General features: G+C 43.9%; 1 protein-coding gene across 1 annotated transcript; it reads right to left on the bottom strand.

Annotated features, from left to right (window-relative positions):
• Positions 1-7,454: 7,454 nt before the first annotated feature.
• TMEM179 (transmembrane protein 179) lies at positions 7,455-19,370 on the bottom strand. The gene is made up of 4 exons (XM_040559297.1): positions 18,660-19,370; positions 14,338-14,475; positions 12,753-12,831; positions 7,455-10,018 (listed from the first exon to the last, which is right to left on the bottom strand). Exons 1-4 carry the CDS (start codon positions 18,959-18,961, stop codon positions 9,839-9,841), a joined length of 699 nt encoding a protein of 232 aa, XP_040415231.1. The 5' UTR covers positions 18,962-19,370; the 3' UTR covers positions 7,455-9,838.
• Positions 19,371-20,360: the final 990 nt, after the last annotated feature.

Here is a 20,360-nt window from a genome sequence, read left to right as displayed (position 1 = left end):
TTAGTGAGAGGGCCTAAGGGCAGAAGTGCTGCCTAATATCCCTTATGTAATGGGTGTTAAATTCCCCATAGCAGGAATCAGCAGACCGTAGCAGTGTTGTTTTGACAGTGTGCAGTACATTCCTGCAGCAGGAACGGAGGGCAGCTGCCAACACCCTCTTCAGGCAGTTATACCCCATCAGCAGCACCTGATTGCACAAGCAGGTGAATCCATACTCATACAATCGCAGGAGATAGAAAAGGACACAGTGAGATGACACTAGATTTTTTTACATTAACCTTTTAATGCACTCAGCATTAGTGCTGGTAAAAGGGAGTTCCAGAGACTGCTTATAGTCCTACTCCTTTGCTTCTTCTCTCCGGTCCTGCTAGTCTGGAAATAACCCATAGCAGCAACTTTATTTGACATTTCTGCCTTTTGCCACCTTGCAGCAAGCAGAAAGTTTGGCAGCATGTGATTAGAAAAAGGGTGTTAGCAGCTGCCCTCAAGAAATAACTCAGAAACCTCCAAGATATAGGAGTGGAGTTGTTCCTTATTAATTCCTTGCTCCAGGAGGGCTGTTGGGAACCTTTAGACCCACCCCTGAAGAGAAAGTCTGGGGCTACCAGAATAAAATTAACTAGTCGGCATTTAGAAAATGAACCTGCCCATGCAGCCTGTGATACCCCACTACACTAGGTAACAAATTGGCTTTCATCTGCATCTCATGCAGGTGAACTACCTTCTCTTTGCCTGCTGTAGCTTTAGGGCTCACTGCTGGAAGATGGTACCAAGAGGGCTCAGCTTAGGGACGCTGGTCATGTCCATGACCATGCAAGCTGCAGCATGGAGATACCAGGGAATGAGGGAACAAACTAAGGTGTCACCACTGGCTTTGGTAATCACTTTTTAACTTGTACATAGTAAATTCAACTCACCATCAAAAAACCAAGCACAAAAACATTAACTTTTCAAGTAGTTTATTCGTATATATCACCAAATCATAAAAAGCCAATGCACTGTCCAGCAAAAAAGCATCAATATATAAAACATTAAATCATTATCATTAACACTAGAGTATACCACTTACAATGAACCCAGTCCAGCTCCTACTAAAGCCAAGGGAAATTTTGTCAATGACTCCGCTAGCAGTAGGATTGGACTCACAATTTTTATTTGCCAGGTGTTTACAAATGGCTGTATTAAAACGCTAGTAAAAAGCTTTCCTTTTGAAACTGTATCAAAACAATAAACCTAACTCTCATTCGGTTTCTGTCAAATGCATGCAATTAATGCTCCAAATCAGCACTTGTTACACTGCAAAAGAGCATACAAAGCATGAGAAATAAGATTCAAAACAGACCAGGCTCTGCCCGCAGCTTGTGTTGACTGGCATGGCTCCAGCGAGGCTCACGACGCTATGCTGCGTACAGCAGCTAAGGATCTGCCCCAATCCTGCTTTCAACAGTTAAACAAGTTATGGAAACCTGGAGACTTCCAAAACAAATTGTGAAAATCTGAGTGGTCCAAGCTAAGGCTGAAATCAATGTCAGCATTGCCAGCCCAGGCTCTGCCACACTGGATCCCTCATATCACAGCCTGAATGCTGACATCCCTCATGGGAAGAACACTAACAGTTCTCCTCACTATCTATTTTTACTCTGAAGCATGGCACTCTCCTGTCCCTCCTGACTGTGCTTGTCCCTGATAGGAAGAGATGTGAGAAATAACGCCTGATTAACCTGATGGCAATAAAACCCTGTGAAATTCTTCCAGAAATGTTTTTAAAGAAGAAAGGATCCAGGAGAAGGAGACATCAGTGTACAGACTTTTTATTTTTCTTTATCTAAAAAACCTGTAAAAACCTGCAAAACTCATATAACAGTATATTTTAGATCATAATATATTGATTTCTCAATTGGGCTGAAAAACTGCAGTAGTTTTATCCAGAGAGTATTTGTCTAAAATCTCTCTGATGCTACCTGTCTGCACTGGCTGTGGACCCCCTGCAGTGGTTCTCCCCCCCGAAGGATGGTCTTCAGCACTGAGTTTCCTGCAGTCATTTGGCAAAAGGACTGCTTTCATCTCTTAAAAACTTTGGTTTAAGGAGGCTGTTAGCACCTTTAGAAGCCAAATGGTGACCACAGTTTCAACAAAGAGGATGAAAATCGTTGCAGCAGCCTAGGAAGTGTGGCAAGGGTTAATTGACTACATCAAGATCCAGTGTGCTGCAGGAGGATGTGCTGTATTTCAGGCACAAATTATTGCACCTCACAGTGTTAACAGGGAAAAATAATTCCTTCTGCTGTAGGAGCAAGTGGGAGAAAAGCTCTGGAGTGTGTTATGTGGGATACCATGACAGATGATTTTAAAACATTTCCCTTCCTTAAAATCTGTGGATTAATATCCCACTTGTCTGACTCCACCAGGTTCCTCAAGGGAGTGCTGGCACCAGCCTTGGGAACCTTTCAGAGCAACATGTCAGGCAAGTCAGGCCTGGCTTGTGTAAAGGGAAGAGTTTGGCGTCGAACCCCAGAGAGCCCAATGAGAAAAGAGAAAAGCTGAAATGCTTTTTCTTATTTTCTTTTACACAAAAAGTAAAGTTTGCTACAGAGCTGCAATTTCTCTTGCATTTGTAAATATTATGCAGAACCTGTATACAAACTGAAGTCAAACTTGCCCAAATTTGGAGGGAAATGAAGGGAAAATAAGGAGTTTTGCCACAGGGCCATTTATCTGCTTGCGTAAGAAATCACCCAAGAAGTCAACTGTAATGATGGATCTTCATTCCCACCTCCTGTCAGGGCATCTCCACCCTCACTTTGCAACATAGGTGGGAAGAAAGGGGGATCAAAACCTTCTCATATTGTGTTTCCACCACAAACAAATAATTCCAGCTATTTCAGTGAGCTGCTCTTGCTGCCAGGTACTTTATCTCCTTGATAAACACCATAACCACCAAGCTAAAATGTCAGGTTTTAGGAATTTCAAGCCAAGTAGAAAAGTTCTAACAGGAAGATTTGAGGGAGATCCAGAATAACAGCACGGTGAGAGCATTTGCTGTGCAGATGGAGGCTCATGCCTCCCCAGGAAGCAGGGAGGTTAAAAGCCTGTGCCTTGCAGCTCCCTCCCTGTGGGGAGGGTTGGGAAAGGAGGGCCACAGCCCTTTTAACAAGTAGCTCCATGCTTTCTGCCACCCCCATGAAATCCTACTTGTCAGGTAACATAACTTTCCATGTCTAAAAAGTCACAGTTGCTGACATAAATTTAAAAAAAAATAAAATTATTTGACCAATCAAAAGGGCTATTCTCAGAGACTTTCTTGGGTGCCTATGCCCATTTTATAGGAACAAGTATCTGACAGGAAGGTAATGAGATAAATCCTAAATCCTTAAACTCTAAATGAAAATAGGATTTAGGCTCTTACATGCATTCTGTTCTTTTGACTGTTTTATGCAAGAACACTTCAATCAGTTATAGCAGCTAGGAGAGGTAGAAAGGTTTAAGCACTCGGGTGAATACATTCACATTAATCTATGTTTGCAATACCAGTTCGATTACATTCTTTGGCATGGACAAAAGACACTAAAGAGAAAGCATTGCTATATAAATACTCCTCCCAACAGCAGAATGGAAAGATGCTATCAATTACATGCCTGCCTTGAAATAAACAGTATTTGCTATATATTAAGTAAACCATTGTCTAACCTCCCAGAAACAAATGTTAAATTTTTTTGAGAGAGTGTTTTTGAGAGAGTGTTTTTCTCTTCTATGCCAGGAGAACATCAGAGTGCTGTCTTCTATGCAGTTGTTAGATTCAGAAATTGCATGGAATGTTATCGCTTAAAGCAAGCAAACAAACAAACAAAAAAACTAGAAATACTCTTAGGTTTGTACCTGTGAATGCTAAAATATAGTTCAGGTTAGGTTTACTCTTTCTTGTGGGGGACAAAAATAAAAATATACACTTCAGGAGGGTAGACCATGAACAGAAATAATTCTAAAACAATTTCAGTGCTCATGAAGCTATATGAGCATTTTCTCACTGCATGGAGGTGTGGAAACTAGCCAGGCAAAACTTAATTCTCCTCCGAGATTGCCTAAGCATAAGGAAAGGACATTTGTGGCCTCCAAAGCAAACATTCCAATGAGATAAAAATGGGCTATTTCCATCAGCAAAGGAAGTGGTCTGAGATGCAAATTTAGGGTCTGTATACAGAAACAATTCCCATTAGTTCAAGGACGTTCACATCCAGGCCATTGATTTAGGAGAAAAGACAAAAGTTTGTCAAAATCCAGATAAGTTTGTCATGGAAAACTGTAAATCTGACAAGCCTGAATGATTATCTGGATATCTCTTAAATTTATAATTTAAACAAAAAAAGTGATGCAATATATTTGAGGTGTTTGGAGAATGGGGACAATAAAAGCCTCATTCACCCAAACACACAGTTTGCGTGGACTTTCTTGCACTGAATGTTTTGCAGGTGACATCATCTCTGAATTTGCACTTTTTCTTTTTCTAACACCCATTACACAGACTGATGTGTGATTTGAGGTTGTGCAGAAACCCTGCTTCCAACATAAAGCCTACCCAATGGCCTGTGGCTCACACTTCCTTAGCAGGGGGACCACAAATCCTGAGTCCGCATCAGCCTGAAGAGACTTGTAGGCAGCAAATAATGTTGCCATTCTAACACATATCAGTCATTTGGGAGCCTGTAGTGAACAATTTCTGGATCTTGGGTAAAAGGACTCTTTGCTAATGCATTAATACTGTAAAATGTGTGCTCCTCTTTGCTGAGGCTCTGCTTCCATCCTGAGTACTACAGAGGTTAAATCAGCAGTGTGTTGTGTAGGTGAGGGAAGGCCTTGAAGGGAATCTGACTGTCTGTTCCTAGCAGGACTAATACAGGATAACATCAGGATATTACCAAGAGACTGGGGAGGATTTAAAACCTCTGCAAACCCCCATTAGAAACCCATCTCAGCCCTTCGGAGGTTGTGCCCTGGCCAGTGCTTTCCCACTCTGCACACATCACACCCGCATCCACCTCTGGATATCATCACCTGTGTGTCATGCTACACAGACCCTAATAACAGTAAGAAAAAGGCAGTGCTGAAAGTTAAGGCAACATAATGATTACTCCAAACCATGCTGTCTGTACCCACACCGCAGTATAGCAGTGGGGTTTTTTTCTGACATTTATCTGTGTACATTGCACATACTTATATACACCATCTCTGAATCCTGACACTGAATGCTTTCATCAGCAAAGCCTTCTATTGAAGTATCCATCACCAGTTATTACAATAACCATTTTTCTAAGGGACCATGGAAACATTGCCATAGCATGCATATATCCTTCAGTTCTTAAAGTAAATCATCAGGCTCTTATTTTTGTGATTCCTACTGGAAGTTCACAGCTGAAAAATGCCTCCTGAATTAGTGGGATAGGATGTGATGAGCATTTGTGCCCCCATGAGGAAATTGTTCCAAAAATAATTGGCTTCAATTGTTTCTCCATTACAAAAATAAATAAATAAAAAATAACCAATATTGATCTAAAATCTCAGCCAAGATGTTTTAGCTTGGCTGAGATTTTTCTAGCTCAATGTGCACTGCTGGCAGGGAATTGGTGGGGAAATTAACCACAGATGGTAGCCAGGACACAGGGAACATATTCAGTATAACAGAATACTTGACAACAAGGCAGCATCCATTTCCTTTTGACTATCTAAGGTTCACCCTGTGTTACTAGCAATTTGCACAGGCCCAAACTAAAACATTGACTGTGGCTTTAACACCACAAGGAACATGGTAAGAAAACCACAGCAGCCCATGCTCTTCACCAGAATAACCCACAGCTTTACTATGCAAGTGGGCTGCATGGGCAAAGGCCACAAAGCTTTTTCCCCTTCCATCATGTGAAAATAAATAAATACAAACATAAATACCACATAGGGTTCTTGTTCTTTGAATATACCTCTTGCCAGAGCATTCCTAGATGCCTGCTTTTGGATATGGCAAAATAAACAAGGCATTAAAATATCACAGAAACGCAATATTTGACTAAGACAAAATCTTACTGCAGCCAAACTCTGCACCGCTTGGCAATGGATGACTAAAAGAAGAGGTCAGAACGGTACAAAAGAGAGATGTGTGTGTAACAGAGAGCTTATGTAGGTAGGTAGGTATAAATAAAGTTGCCATTCTAAAACATATTCAATGAGTTGGCCTGAGTGGCCAAGCTTTGGGGGAAGAGTTGCAAAAAGCTAAATGCAAACCAAAAAAGCCCAAGGAGGCCCAATAACTGCATCCTTGCACTGTTTCTTTCCTCCCTCCAGTCAACCAGAGGGCTGCTCACCACACACTGCGTTCTCACCTGCCCAGCAGCTTCCTTCAAAGCCAGCTGTGCTTTTAGGCATCACCGATGCTCGCAAGCTGGGTGCCAGCCTCACTCCACCTGGTCAGCTGTGTGAAGCTGATGAAGAATCACAGAATCGTCTAGGTTGGAAGAGACCTCCAAGGTCACCGAGTCCAACCTCTGGCCTAACACTAACAAGTCCTCCACTAAACCATATCACTAAGTTCAACATCTAAATGTCTCTTAAAGACCTCCAGGGATGGTGACTCAGCCACTTCCCTGGGCAGCCCATTCCAATGCCTAACAACCCTTTCAGTAAAGCAGGTCTTCCTAATACCCAACCTAAACCTCCCCTGGCACAACTTTAGCCCATTCCCCCTTGTCCTGTCACCAGGCACATGGGAGAATAGACCAACCCCTACCTCGCTACAGCCTCCTTTAAGGTACTTGTAGAGAGCGATAAGGTCTCCCCTGAGCCTCCTCTTCTCCAGGCTGAACAATCCCAGCTCCCTCAGCCGCTCCTCGTAAGACTTGTCCCGTCTGTCATGTGGGACTCAAGGGCGAACCTCAGCTTCCTTCATTTTACAAGCCAACTCCAACTACCAAGATGCTTGTACATGCGGGCATTGAAATGGAACTAGGGTTAGAGGAATTCACGGAGGTAAAAGAATGAGAAAGGCTGAGCTTTGATGACAAAGTTAACAGGTGAGTCTATACATGTACTTGTTTTGGGCTGGGACTTCCAAAGGCTGAAGTGAGGCATTTCTTTCCTATTAACTTTTTCTTAGCAGTAGGAATCTGGCTGTCCCAGATGCTTTAAAGATTCCACTTTCTGTCTACTGAGCTGCAGAACAATGAAGACAGTGTCAGCGAGATAGTGTCGGGGTGATAAATGTTAGTGAAGATGATAACCACAAAAGCCAACAAGAGTGGAAAGTCCAGACCGTGTGTCTGCTGCTTCTCATGGAAGTAGAAAGGAGGAAAAGACACAGAGACACAGGGAAAGAGAGGTAGAAGAGACTGTCGGCTCTGGACAATCTCACAAAGAGAAGCAGCATCTTCCTCCTCAGAAGCAGTGACCAGGCTCGAGCCCTTGTGCCTCAGAGGAGGCATAAGGGGGAGGCACTCACTGCCTTCTGCCCCCCACTTCTTAAGACCCCCCCCACAAGACCAGTAACTCACATGCTACTGCAGCCTAAGTATGATTTGGCACATACAGACATCAAATACAAAGCAGCAGCATGGTCCCATGCAAGGAGTTAGGCATGCACTGAAGGTATTTGTGGAAGGAGACATCACTGGTGAGTCTTAAATTCAAGGTGAGGTTGGAAAGGGAAGTAGTGTCTTTTACAGTCAGAGAAATAACTGGGGAAACAGAGGAAACAAGGTAACCTTCACATCCTAAGCACTTCTTCGTGTTTAGAAGAGGAAGGTCATGCCCTGGCAAAGGTCTTGGGTAACTGATAGAATGTCTTTCCTATTAGACAAGCTGAATAAAAGAAAAACTCTATTAGTCCTGGTCTCTGAATTTTCAATTGGTATTAACTAGTGTTAATACCAATTAACTAATCTCTGATTCCCCCTTTAGGAACTTTTCCTTTTATTTCAATTCACAGCTACAAAAAAAAAAAAAAAAAAAAAAAAAAAAAAGCCACTGTTGTAAAGCTTTCAGAGGAATTGCATTCCCTTGTGGGTTGAAATCACAGTGAAAAACAAGATCTCCCTACAGACAGCCATGGCCAGCTGGGGCTACGAGAGACATTCACAGGGCCAGCTCACGGCTTACACCACATGGCCATTTTTTTTTCCTAAACCTGAGGGAACAATTTAGTTGTTAAATGTGATGCTAGATTTTACGCCCTAAAATCCTTACAAATTAAGGGATTTGTTATGACTTCAAATTCTGTTTCAGCTACTTAAGCAGGTACTTAACTTTATGCACCAAATAGTCCTCAGAAGACAACAGTAAAACTGCATGGTTGTGCTTTCCCCAGGCTTGTGCTCTGATGGGAGAGAAGCCTGCTGTCTTCTCCCCGTTTCCTATTTACCAGGCAGTATAGATGTACATGGTTTGCACTTGTTTTGCAATAAATTCAGTGTCAGCTCAAGCTCAGCTAACACAGGCAGTGTTAGGGTGCTCCCTGAAATTCTTCTGCTACTTAAACTTAACTTCTTTCTTAACTTTCCTGCTGAAAAAGGTCTACTGTGCATCATGCACTTGGGTATAACTGCCTTGTTCCAGCACAACTTTATTTCTCTGCTATGCAATCCCACACTCACCTAAGTAATTCCTAATTATCAGACCTACTTCTCATCCACCTTATTCATTGAAGTGCTGGCCAAGCATAACTGAAAGCAACAACAAGGTCACGAGTGAGCTTTGTGAAAGTAACAGTTCTCCCTTTTCACAGCAAAATTCATCAGCCCTGGATCTCTTGCCCAGGAGTGGGGAGAATGGGTCCATTTAGCACTGAGTACCTATAAAATAGCTCGGCTGTTCATGCTCTTTGCTATGTTGATAGATAGATATACAGAGATACCTACAATGCAAATGTTTACAAAAAAATTTGCATATTCTATATGAAATAAATATCACAAGTAAACTCTAATACTCAGAACTAAATAGTATACTATATTAGGGACCAAGTTATGCTTATAAATGCACAAGCATTGATACTGTGAACTCAGCTTAACTTCTTAGTATGCAAGCTTCAGAAATTGCTAGCTAAACTACACTTCAGGAAGCCATAATAAATGATGGCCATGCCAAAATCTAAGAATAAATAAAAACACATACATTCTCCTCCATCCCTTCAAATGGCACACAGCTTTTTACAGATAACATAATGGTTTCATGAAATTCATTAAAACTGTCTCATAGTAAGTATCATCTGGAACACAGGTCTGTATGTTCTAAGCAAACTCAACATCAGAGTGGGAACAATAGGTTTGTCAGCATGGTGTCCACACATAGCAAAAGCAGAGACAGCAAGAGTCTATACTTGGACCAGAGCTACAACCGCCCAGAATAAAGTGAGAATGAGAGCAGCTTTATTAGCAAAAGGGAGGAGAGAGGGACAAGAGCGACTGGACATAGCTCTAGTTATTACTGTTGTTGCAAACAATATGGAGGAATAGCCTAGATTCTGTAGCCTGGTCTTGCCAGCACAGTCCTCAAAAACAATCACTGCCCCAAAAGCCAGTGATAATACGCAGGAATTCTGCTAGCAACAGCAGGTTACAGATTGTGCTGCTCCCTGCCTGTGCAGGACAGAAAGTTTGCTATGTCAATGGCACATGGGCTAGTTCATTCTCTGTATCCTCATATAAATACTCCTGCCAACAATTTTTCATTGAGAAAGTGGGTGATTCACAAGTACAGCTTTTTTTCAGGAAAAAATACATCTCTCACACTCAATACTCTGACTCAACATCAGCTTGCGCTACTGAATAATAGAACCTAGATCCTGCCCTGGAAATTTGCTTATGCTTTAGATCATGGCACTTTTCTCATCTTGCAAAGAGGTTCGTGAAGAGGATCTTCCTAGCAACAGCTCCTTCTCATGGATCAGGCTATCTAGCAGGTCCTCCTGTCTGTAGTTGTGATAAACCTTCAGGAAAGCCAGAATGGTAATTCCCAGCCAAGTCAGCCAGGCAGCCCAGAGACCAAACTAGAGAAGCAAAGAAATGACAGATATCAGTATTGTTTCATAAAGACAAAACCACCTGTCCAGGTGAAGATCAAAATCTCACCTAGACCAAAGCCCATGGAGTCACAACAAGTTATGCTTTGTGAGTTTCTGGCCCCACTTCTCAATTCTTTCAAGATATTCTGAGCTTAAAAGGAAAAAAACTTTAAGTAGTAGGAAAATTGATACAAAAATATTAAGTATGATCATGAAGAATTCTGTGTAATGCAGCTGCTGAACTTCCCCAGCATCTGACGTTCTGGCCGTCCCAAAATTCTTGGGATTATTTCTCTTTCATTACCTTAGAGTTGCCATATGTTTTAATACTTTTTCCAAAACTTTCTTCCTGAATCCTGTGGGCCTCCCACTGCCCCCTGGAGAAATAAAAATTTTAAGGTGTTTCCATCCAGATTATTGTTGAGAAAATCCTACCAATTGAACTATTACTTTCTGGGGTAATTGGTTCACATTAGCAGGAGCTCAAACTGCAAGAGAAACCCAATCCGACACATCCTAGTTCCTGGTGACTCATATATATTTGGCATATGAGACCTGAGCTTGAAGCCTCAGATCTGCAGTAAGTCCCATCACTAACTTAGTCCCTCTTGTTTAACTTTGTAGAAATAATTACGCTTTGATTGGTCCAGGTACTTGAATGTTGGCCTCCCCTGTCTCAGAGGAATTTCATTTATAGTAATGTAAATTTCTGCTTTCTTGCAGAAATTCCATTTTAATTCCATTATACTGTTAGAAAAAAAAAAAAATTACGTAAATCCACATATTTCAGTTTTGACATATTGCTTTTTTATTATTATGTCAAAAAAATGGAAAAAGAAAAAATCTAGCACTTCCGGGCAGTAGCACAGCTGTTTACTTTAATGGCCAATTAAGATAAACAAGGGCCACAGTTATGTAGATGGGAGTTTGTGTTCCTATATACCTCATGCACTTTAGAAAGCCTCCTAAGCATTTCTGCCCATTCTTACAATTATCTCAGTTCACCGGTAAAAAGTATTTTTGAGTTATTCTGCAAGTCTTGGGAACAAGAAGATACTCATCTGGCTTTTTATGACCAAATCTAGAGACTTGGAAGTTTTGCATTCAGTTCTTAATCAGTGCTTCATTAATGACATATGTTCAAATATCTAACACCGTTGTGGTCTTCTTGATGTATTTGATATTAAAGAGTCTACATGGCTTTAGCCAAATTCAGTGAAATTGCCAGAGTGTTTCCAATGTGTTGGAGATATCTTAACGGAGCAAAGCACAAAGAAGCAGGCTTACTGTGTGTGTGCACGAGTGTTTCTGTGCACATATCATGTGTCATATATCCAAAGCTGTAATTAAGCTACCTATTTTCCCCTTCCAGATTTTATCCAAAGTCTATCTTTGTAATTCTTAAATCGTCAGCAATCTTGATTTCTCCATTCAGACCACTCCTACTGAGTGAGGCCTGCTGAAGGAAATTACTGCACTCACAAGGAAAGAGGTTTGGTTTTGCTGCTAAGTCTAGTCTATTCTTGGGTTTTTCACTCTGCTGATTGAATTAAACTTATTTGCCCTCCTTAGACAAACCCATTCTTATGCCTTCATCCAACTCTGTTTACTACACCCCAGTTATCAGAAGACAATGCTGCAGAATTTTGCTCTGTGCTTGGTTCTTTTTTCAACTAGTCTCCCTCAGGCTACCCTTTGCCACTACTACAATCAGCTTTTGAAGACAAATGGTGTTTCCCTGGAGCTGTTATGCTCCCAGGCTCCTCATACGTGGGTGTTTGCAGAGGTTAAAAGATACATCTTTCAGGCTGGCTCTACCCAGGTCTGGAGGAACGTGGATTAGAGCGGAGATCCCCATCTGGCAGGACCTATGTATCCTGATATCACAGTGTGAATATTTCGAATTGGCTACGTGCAGGTGTGTCTGGGATGGATGTCTAGATGCCATTGCTGGCTACAAAATTCACAAGACTAGCTTATGGCTAAGGGTCACAGTTGCCTTCAAGGAGTGCCCCAAGAAAGGTAAGGCTTCCTCCCACGAGGGACAACCGAAGAAGCATGTGTATGGGTGCAGCCTGCATGGAAGGGGCTATCCTCCTTGAGGAACTATGCTAGTATGTGTTCACATGCTCAAGTAAGTGCTCAAGTCTCAGTGTTCACTGGCTTTGAGTGTTGACTCAGAGTTGGCATATTCAATAATATCTGACAGCCTCAGAGGTCTAATTCTCAAAGACCGGGAAAAAAAGACTATCTAAAAGACATCACTATTTCATTATTTTCAGTGGGCTGATATTTATATGGGCTCAGGGGATCTTCTCTCTATTCCAACCTAAACCAGGACCCCAACAAATTCATGGAAGAGAAAGCTAACAGCCCCACAGTCTGCTGCAGGTCAGCCATTCTCTTCTTATTGCTAAGAGCAATAAAGAACTCCAGGACACCTGAGTGTTGCAGCCTTCACAGAGTTCATGCTTTGCAGAAACAATTAATTTTCCATGATGAGTAAGAGTCAGGTTTTGACATGTCTGCATTCAAAACTATCTGTTTTGAACGTAAAATGCAAATGTACCCATTCACAATCATCTTGATTCAGCACATACTAAAGTCGGTGGAAACATTCCCATTGATTTCAGAGGATTGCAGTTTAGCTCCAACAATCCCAGATCGATGAACAAATGGAAAGTGAACTGGAAGAGAACTGTGACCTAGTCTGACCTACCTGTGCAATAGCAAACTGGTCGTAGAAAGCAGAGTTTTCTAAGTTCAGTTCAAGATCTATATCCTGTAATTCTTCACAGCTACCCAAGGAAAGCATTTGGAGGGGAAGAAAGAAAGTTATTTCAGAAGTTCCAAATAGGCAAACCAAGCATAAAATGAAGCAATATCTAAGTGTTTCAAACAATCACAATGGCACATTCTATGATTCTATATTTAAGTTATTTCACTAATTAGGTTGCTTGCAAATCTTCTCTAAAGCTTGGGTAAAAGAAGCATGTAAATGCTTTATTTAAAAAATGATGTGTAATTATCTAAGTGATAACACCAATCTTCCATAAAGTGGAACTGTGATAGTTATTATGAAAACAATATACCGAAGACCCTCTTCTCCCATTCCCCCAGAGCCTCCCACTTGTACACATCTGGCATCAGCCCTGCTTGGTTGCTTCCCCCTCAATGAAACAAAGTGTATGAGCCTCCGTTACCTTTTGACATCATCAGGGAAAGCCTCAGAAGAAGGGATTGTATGGGTGTTTTTGTTTCAGATGCTCCAGCAAGGAGACGGTACTCTGATGGTAAGATAGAGGCTGCCTACAGATTTTACAAATAACTCGGACTTTTACTGGTGTGAAAAAAATCCCAGGATTTTGAGGTTGTCTTTCTATCTCTTGGTTGATTTCTGCAGCCTCTTCTCTGTCCTTTTCAGTGCTGTCGGTCATCTTGGGTTCTTACCCGAATATTCGATTAGATGTTTTTTTGTAATGGAATTTTTAACCGAATATTCGAATAATTCGATTAGCGTTGCAGCCCTAAACAGAACATTTACTATGGCATTTTACAACATATGACAATGTGAAATATAAATGTATGCTTTAAGTAGTACCTTTATTCAATATCATATGACATAAAATGTCACCTTTTTATCTCTTCATTGTTATTTGTTTGATAAAAAAAATCTACCTCAGCCTATCAGTTTCCTACCCAGAGCACAAGCATCGTGAGACACAGCAGAACATTTTAGTGCCTGTGCATTTTGTGCCCTCTCAGAAAGTATCAGACCTCTATACTTTGCTCTTAAAATACTTTCTGTACTGTGGCTTTCAAGGTGTCTGCAGCACCGCTCTGAGGCCAGTTTTTGGATAACGGTGCATTGTGGCACAGGCAGAACAAGTGCCTTGGTTGCTGTCACACAGGTTGGTGGCAGAGCCAGGATTTCAAGCGAGGACCCTGCCTCCCAGTCCCCTTGCCCTGCTCACAGGACACCCTCCCTCCTCCCAGCCTTCTTCAAGCATTTCCAAATCCAGCTCTCTTTTGGAAATGAAAACTTTGGAACTAATGGTTTTCTTTTGCACGTGTTTGTGACTCTTAAAAAGACCATGAAACATGATGGAAACCACACTTTGCTTTGTGGGGAACTAAAAGGAAAAAAGTTTGGTTTGCTGTTTTTGTTCCAGATGAAAAGAATCTGGACTTCCATATTCTCCCCTTTGATTACCTTGTGTGTAACAACTACAGTTTGTAACACCACTCTACATTTGTGCATATATGAAAGATAAAAAGAAGAAAATATATTCTTCAATACTAACCTATTTGGCATGCTTCCTTTTTCGGTAATTGCATCACACCACATGTTAAATCCTACACTCACTATAGTGCTAGCAATAAATGTGATAAACACCACAAAGGCGCTGATCAGCAGATTCAGGAAAGCATAAAAGAAAGAGCTGCAATAAAAGAGAAGAAAAATGTAACTCATAAACAGCTGAAACACAACATCAGCAGTCTCTCTAAGCAGCATACACCAGACAAAGATATCAGTTTCCATTTGAAACACGTCTGCTTTAATTAAGAACATCTAATATATTGAAAAACTATGGCTTATGATCTTGAGTTACGTTATCTTCATTTGTAAGCCCTTTGGATTTAGATTTATTATTTTTTTTTACCATAAGAGTATGTGGCTTTAAATCATAAATACTAAGTGGCGATCGTTCATACACAGCATGGCTTTCATTAGTTGTAATGATGAAAATCACCATTGTTAAAATAAATGTCATTAGCTCAAATTATATAGTAACTGGAGCTAAAATTATTTCATGACTAAAATGATAATTGGGCCCAAAATTGCCTACTAGAGGGAAACTAAAACTAAAAATAAAACAACACAGTACTGATAGCTATAATCATTTTAAGCGATGTAACACAAGGTACTGGCATCATAGGACACGAATCTCAGTTTTATGGGCAATTTGCAGAGCAGGCCAGCTTCTCCTGGGACGTCTCTGGCTTCAGTGTCAGTATGTTATTTCTGCCAGCTGAAGGCCAGTTTACATCAACCCAGTTAGTCTGCGTAACCAGGACCAGCTCTAGGCATGTGCTAGAGGGGATACAGGGTGAGATGCTGACAGGGGTCCCATTAAGCCAAGGAATTGTCCACCCATCTTCCAGCCTCACATGTTAGTCTTCTAGAAGGAGAGAGAGGTGTTCACTGAAAGAACAGCCTGCCGCCTAACTGCCACTTCATGCTAGTTTGTGAAAACTTTCTCATTCACCTGGCCAAGCTCTTTGGTGCTTGAAGCTGCTCTAGATGGCACTTGGAAAGTCTCACTATCTAAAAACTGAACATCTATTCTAGGTTGGAGAAAGACTAGCAACTCCAGGAGGAAGGTCGTCCTATTCAAGTTAGATGGTAAGCACAAATACAAAATTGCCCAGCAGTGCACCTCTCATTGTGCTGGGGATAAAAGGAAGCTACCCACCCCAGAGAACAACAACAACCAAGCCAAAAAAAAAAAACAAAACAAACAAAAAAAAACGGACATTTCTTTCCACAGTTCTCTCAATATATTAAAAGTTGAGAAACTTTTTGAGTCAGTGGCTGAATCCTGGCAATGTTCTGGGCTGGACAATCTTCATTTCTACAGGTTACACATTCCTAAGGCAAACATGACCTCAGGAGAACTTCTTTAAAATGAGGTGAGGCAACATTCACCAGTTGGACTATGAAGTCTATTCCTAGGTTGATGTGGATTTGAAGGGGTTGTCTAGGTTCTATCAAAAGCACAGCCATCCAATCTCAAAACTAATGCAAAAGGAACAAAATCATTCACTTGCCAGATGTGCCCTTACAGCCTGCAGTTGGAGCTGGATACTGGGACACCTGACTTGTAGAGGAATGTTGACATTAATCCTATTCTTCTTCAGCTTCACTGGACTTGGAACAGATCAGCTCACTGCTGCAGAGTGCCAGGGTCACCCACATAGCAGATGGAGCTGGTATGAGCACACCACAGTTATGTGTGGTCATTGTCCCTGCCCTGATTTCATATCTAGCCTAGGTTTCAAGTGTCACTAAAGCCATATCCACTATGTGCACCATAGCACAGTATGCTGGCCTAAGAGACAGAAAAGACTTGAGCTGTCCACCGAATAAAATCAGGGGTGGCACTAGAACTAATAACTGCTCTAGAAAATAAAAGTTTCACAGGAATATTCAGAGCATTATCCCAGGCCCCAGTCCGCCCTCTGCTTCCTACCCTGCAGCACAGAAGAGGTACCAAGGTCCAGGCTCTGACTGTCTGCCAAGGAAGCAGGTCTCAGTGTCACACCCAGTTTGCACCAGGCAATCACCATCATTACCATCACCATGTGTGGGGATTCCTCAGACCAAGGCATCCTGGTAGAGAGCCAGGGCAGATCTGGCTCTCTGCCTCACCTATTTTTCTGCATAGATCAGAAAGTTACACATTCCACATTGAGTGGATGTCCCTTAACAGTAAATGCCCTGTAAAACACTCAAAGTAGAAGTTGCTTTTCAGCCCTCATTCCAAAGTGTCTGAGTTGGACCTCTACCTTGCAGCTGTGTTGAATAGTCCCAGGCCCAAATCACAGCTAGCAGACAGCACTTGGTTTTCCTACTCCTGCAGACAACTCCAGCACTGCCTGCCCATGAGGCAAAGGGTGCTCAGACCCTTCTGAGAAGGATTAGTATCAGCCTTAATTAGCTGAAGCTGTTGCACGTGAAGACTGGACACCTTGCTGTGATGAGCAAGGTGCTAACCTTGAGTGCATCAGGATGGCTCACCATGGAGCTGGCCCAGCAGCAGTGGTCCTGCTCAGCAGGATCAGCAAGGATGTTGTCCTGGGGCCGCCTCAGTTGCCTCTGATCAGAAATGGTATTTATCAGTTATGGTGAGGGCCTTGTGTTTATCTCTGCAACCAAACAGGCCTGCTCTCATGCCCATATGAAGTGTTAAGAAATGGCTGTCTAAAATCAGAATAGCGTGTGTGTAGACTGCTTCTCAGAGAGACAGCAGCAGACCTGGGTATGGGACAGACCGGCCCTCTTCTGAGGAAGCTGCTATTTTAAGCAAGTTCCAGCTCACCCTGTTTTACCCTCCTGTGTTGCTCTACAGCTACTCCATCATGTAGACTTGCTCTGCTGTTGCTCCCTGCCACACAGCAGCCTCCTGCCCCCTTTCTTCCCCGGAACAACTCTGCTCAGCGTTACACAACTTGTACGGCTCAGTCCAGAGGAAGGAGCCTGAATGCAGCTCCTGAAGAGAGAGTTTTCAGAGGCCTGCCCAGCAGGACTAAACACCTGCATTTGGAAGCAGGCCAAACATCAGACCTAAATTTCACTATTTCAGGGGGTTTACTGCTAGTTTCTTCCAAAAAAAAAAAAAATCTGATTCTGAACCAGAAAAAAATAATAATAATTAAAAAAAAAAAAGTATCTGGATTCAACTAATCCTCTATAGGTATCTGATGACCTGAGGAAACTGAATTCAAATGTAGTAAGTCCATGGTTATACTGGTTATACTTAGCTCTTCTAAGGTAAGTTTTAATGTGGAAATAATTTTCTGTTCTGTACTTGCTACAAGGTGTTTTAGTATTAGGCATCTTGAGTGTGGTCAGAAAGGGCCAGGGGAACACCCTGGCTACCCTGTCCCCACTATTACCACACTAGGCTGTTGTACAAGCCCAGGGTTGAGCAACAGCCACTGACTCAAGAAACTTCTAGTCCAAATAGACCCGGACATGAGTGATTTACCCTCCCTGTGGTAAAAAAAAAATGGCTTTCATAGTCTAGCCAGCCATCAGTGCTTGCTCCTGCCTTCCCACCTCCATGCAAGTGGGAGCTTGGAAAGCCCCAGAGCACCCAGAGGCTGAGTCACCTGTGCCAGGGCTGTACCAAAGGCTGCAGGACATCCGCTGGAGAGCTGAGCACCAAGCACAGCACTGCTGAGCTGCTGCCTCGACCACCAGGCCCTCATTCCAGATCTGAGGCACCTTGGTCGTCTGAGTAAAGGAACCAACTGCTGGTGCAGCCCTGCTGCTGCCGCAGAGAGCTCAGCTTCTCTCTCATGTCGTAACCAAGCAATAGCTGTTCTCTGCAATAGTTGCCATGTCCACCACAAAAACAGAATAAAAACAGGGGGAGAACCGCTGACTGCTCCCACCTCCCCCCCCCTCCCCCAAGCTGTGCTGGCTCAAGGTTTCCCAGCTCTACAGTCAGGGGAAGGCCTCCTCCTGCAGGGACGTGTAATGGGACCACAGTCGCAAGGCACCTGCAATCCCCAGCCTCCAGCATCACCCCACAACCTGCAGCACCCTTCGTGCCCACCATGGTTGAGCTGGCCAGACACTGCACTCAGATCCCAAAGGACAGCAGGAGCAGAACAATGAATTTGGCTCCCACCCCAAACCCATCCTCTGGAGGGGTACACAGGCAGGGGGTACACATGGGGTGTGTGTGCAGGCAAGACACCCCCTCACCCCAAATCCCTCTGGGCAGCAGGAGGATCCAGGTGGTTCAAAACCCAGTGCTTCGCCCCGGAGGCCGCTCCCACCTGCCCCAGCCTGCAGGAGTGGCTGGCACCCGCTGCCCTCCCCGGCGGTACTTACTCCTCATGCCCTTTGCAGAGGAAGAAGAGGGTCCGCCAGGCCTGCACTGTGGCCAGCAGCAGGGAGAGGAGCCCGGTGAAGATGCTGAAGCGGCAGGCGGCCTCAGGCCCCCACTCCTGCACGGTGAAGCGCTGCCTCTCCACCGTCAGGTTGGCATTGAGCCACATGCCCTCGGTGAAGAGCAGGCACCGGCCGTGGAAGTCATTGCTATTCTCGGACAGAGGCACCACCACGATGAAGCTGAAGAGGAAGGCCAGGAAGTAGCAGATGCACTGAGCGAAGAGGAAATTGCTAAGCGCCATGTCCGCGGCTCCGTGCAGGCAGAGGGAGGGATGGAGGGAGGGATGCAGGAGGGAGGGATGGAAGAGGGAGGGATGCGGGAAGGAGAGATGCAGGAAGGAGGGTTGCCAGGGGGAGTGATGTGGGGGGGAAAGGATGGGGGGATGCAGGGAGGAAGCCTGCAGCAGTAGGGGGTGGGGAGGGAGGATGCGCAGTGAAACGCGATGCGATGTGATGCGATGCCTCCTCTGGCACTGCTGCTGCCGGAGCTGTCCCCTCCGTCTGTATACTGATGGCTTCAGGGCTTGAGCAGGGAGAGAGAGGAAGAGTTGCTGTGAGGATTCCTCTTCTTCAGGAAAATCTGGCTGCTGATGCACCCTGGCACGCAGGGGGTTAAACCAATCGGTGTCCCCCCAGCGGGGCTGGGTACCACCAGGCTCTCAGCAGGGTGTCCCCTTAAGGACACAGGACACCTGTGTCACCCCTGCTGGTGGCTGTGAAACACAGAAAACAGCCTCATCCTGGCTGCTGGATCCCTGCAGGATTTGGCCCCTATTTCAAAAAATTTAACCAAAACACTGCACAGACATAGACATCAAGTGTCCACCCCTGCACACCTGCCCCAGAGGGCATCTGAAACACCCAGAGCACTGCCTGCCACAGGGGCAGTGTCCTGTCACCTCTTGGGTCCTGTATCTCTGTCTCCCCAAAGCCATAACTGAAGCCATGAGGTACCTCAACCCAAACATCTGGCCAGCACCCTGAGCTGGTTGCAAGTAGGGTCAGGGTGTGCAGGTCCCCATCCCAGGACCTGCAGACTGAGTGGTTTTAGTCCCAGCCTAGCTGGTGTCTGTCCCCACCCCACCCCAAGACATAGCCAGTGGCAGCAAGAGCTTACCAAAAGTGGAATAACTTTTGTTGAGGCTTGGTGCCAGCTAACCCTGAGCTCAAGGGGGACATCGAGCTGAGAACAGACCAGCCCTCACTCTGGGCGCAGCAATGGCACAGCAGGGACAGTCACTGCTCATGCCATTCCCATGGGCAGGGACCCACTCAATCCCAATTTCATTTTCTCATCTAAGTGTAACTCCTCTTTCCAGCAGAAGACAGTGCAATTCTCTCCAGTTCCAGGTAAAGCCATTTCCTAACCCAGTTTCCCAGCCTTATCCAGTCTGAGGTCAAACACAGCTCTCAGCCACTTCTCCTTGCCAGGGCTGCTTCTGCTAACTGTAGGCACCGTGCCACTTCCCAGGTAGTGTTTAGCAGAGCAGGAGAGGAACTGGGACACTGATTACACTTCACATGGGATTTCAGGCTTGTGCTTCCATCAGGGAGCAAATCAATTATTCTTCTATGCCGCTAAGAGGTTACAGTACTGAGGCAGAGGCTGGGGGGGATTCTCATTGAGAATGTTATTCCATC

The sequence above is a fragment of the Cygnus olor genome, chromosome 5, assembly GCF_009769625.2.
Source record: "Cygnus olor isolate bCygOlo1 chromosome 5, bCygOlo1.pri.v2, whole genome shotgun sequence".
In the NCBI taxonomy this organism is placed as follows: Eukaryota; Metazoa; Chordata; class Aves; order Anseriformes; family Anatidae; genus Cygnus; species Cygnus olor.
The sequence above is the reverse complement of the archived record's forward strand: the minus strand, read 5'-3'. Positions and strand labels throughout refer to the sequence as shown.

Coding starts and splice junctions, on each gene's coding strand:
- TMEM179 (XM_040559297.1), bottom strand. CDS start 18,961: ATGGCGCTTAGCAATTTCCTCTTCGCTCAGTGCATCTGCTACTTCCTG. Junction 14,476..18,659: donor CTCTGCAAAGGGCATGAGGA/GTAAGTACCGCC, acceptor CTTTTATTGCAG/CTCTTTCTTTTATGCTTTCC. Junction 12,832..14,337: donor AAAGGAAGCATGCCAAATAG/GTTAGTATTGAA, acceptor TTCCTTGGGTAG/CTGTGAAGAATTACAGGATA.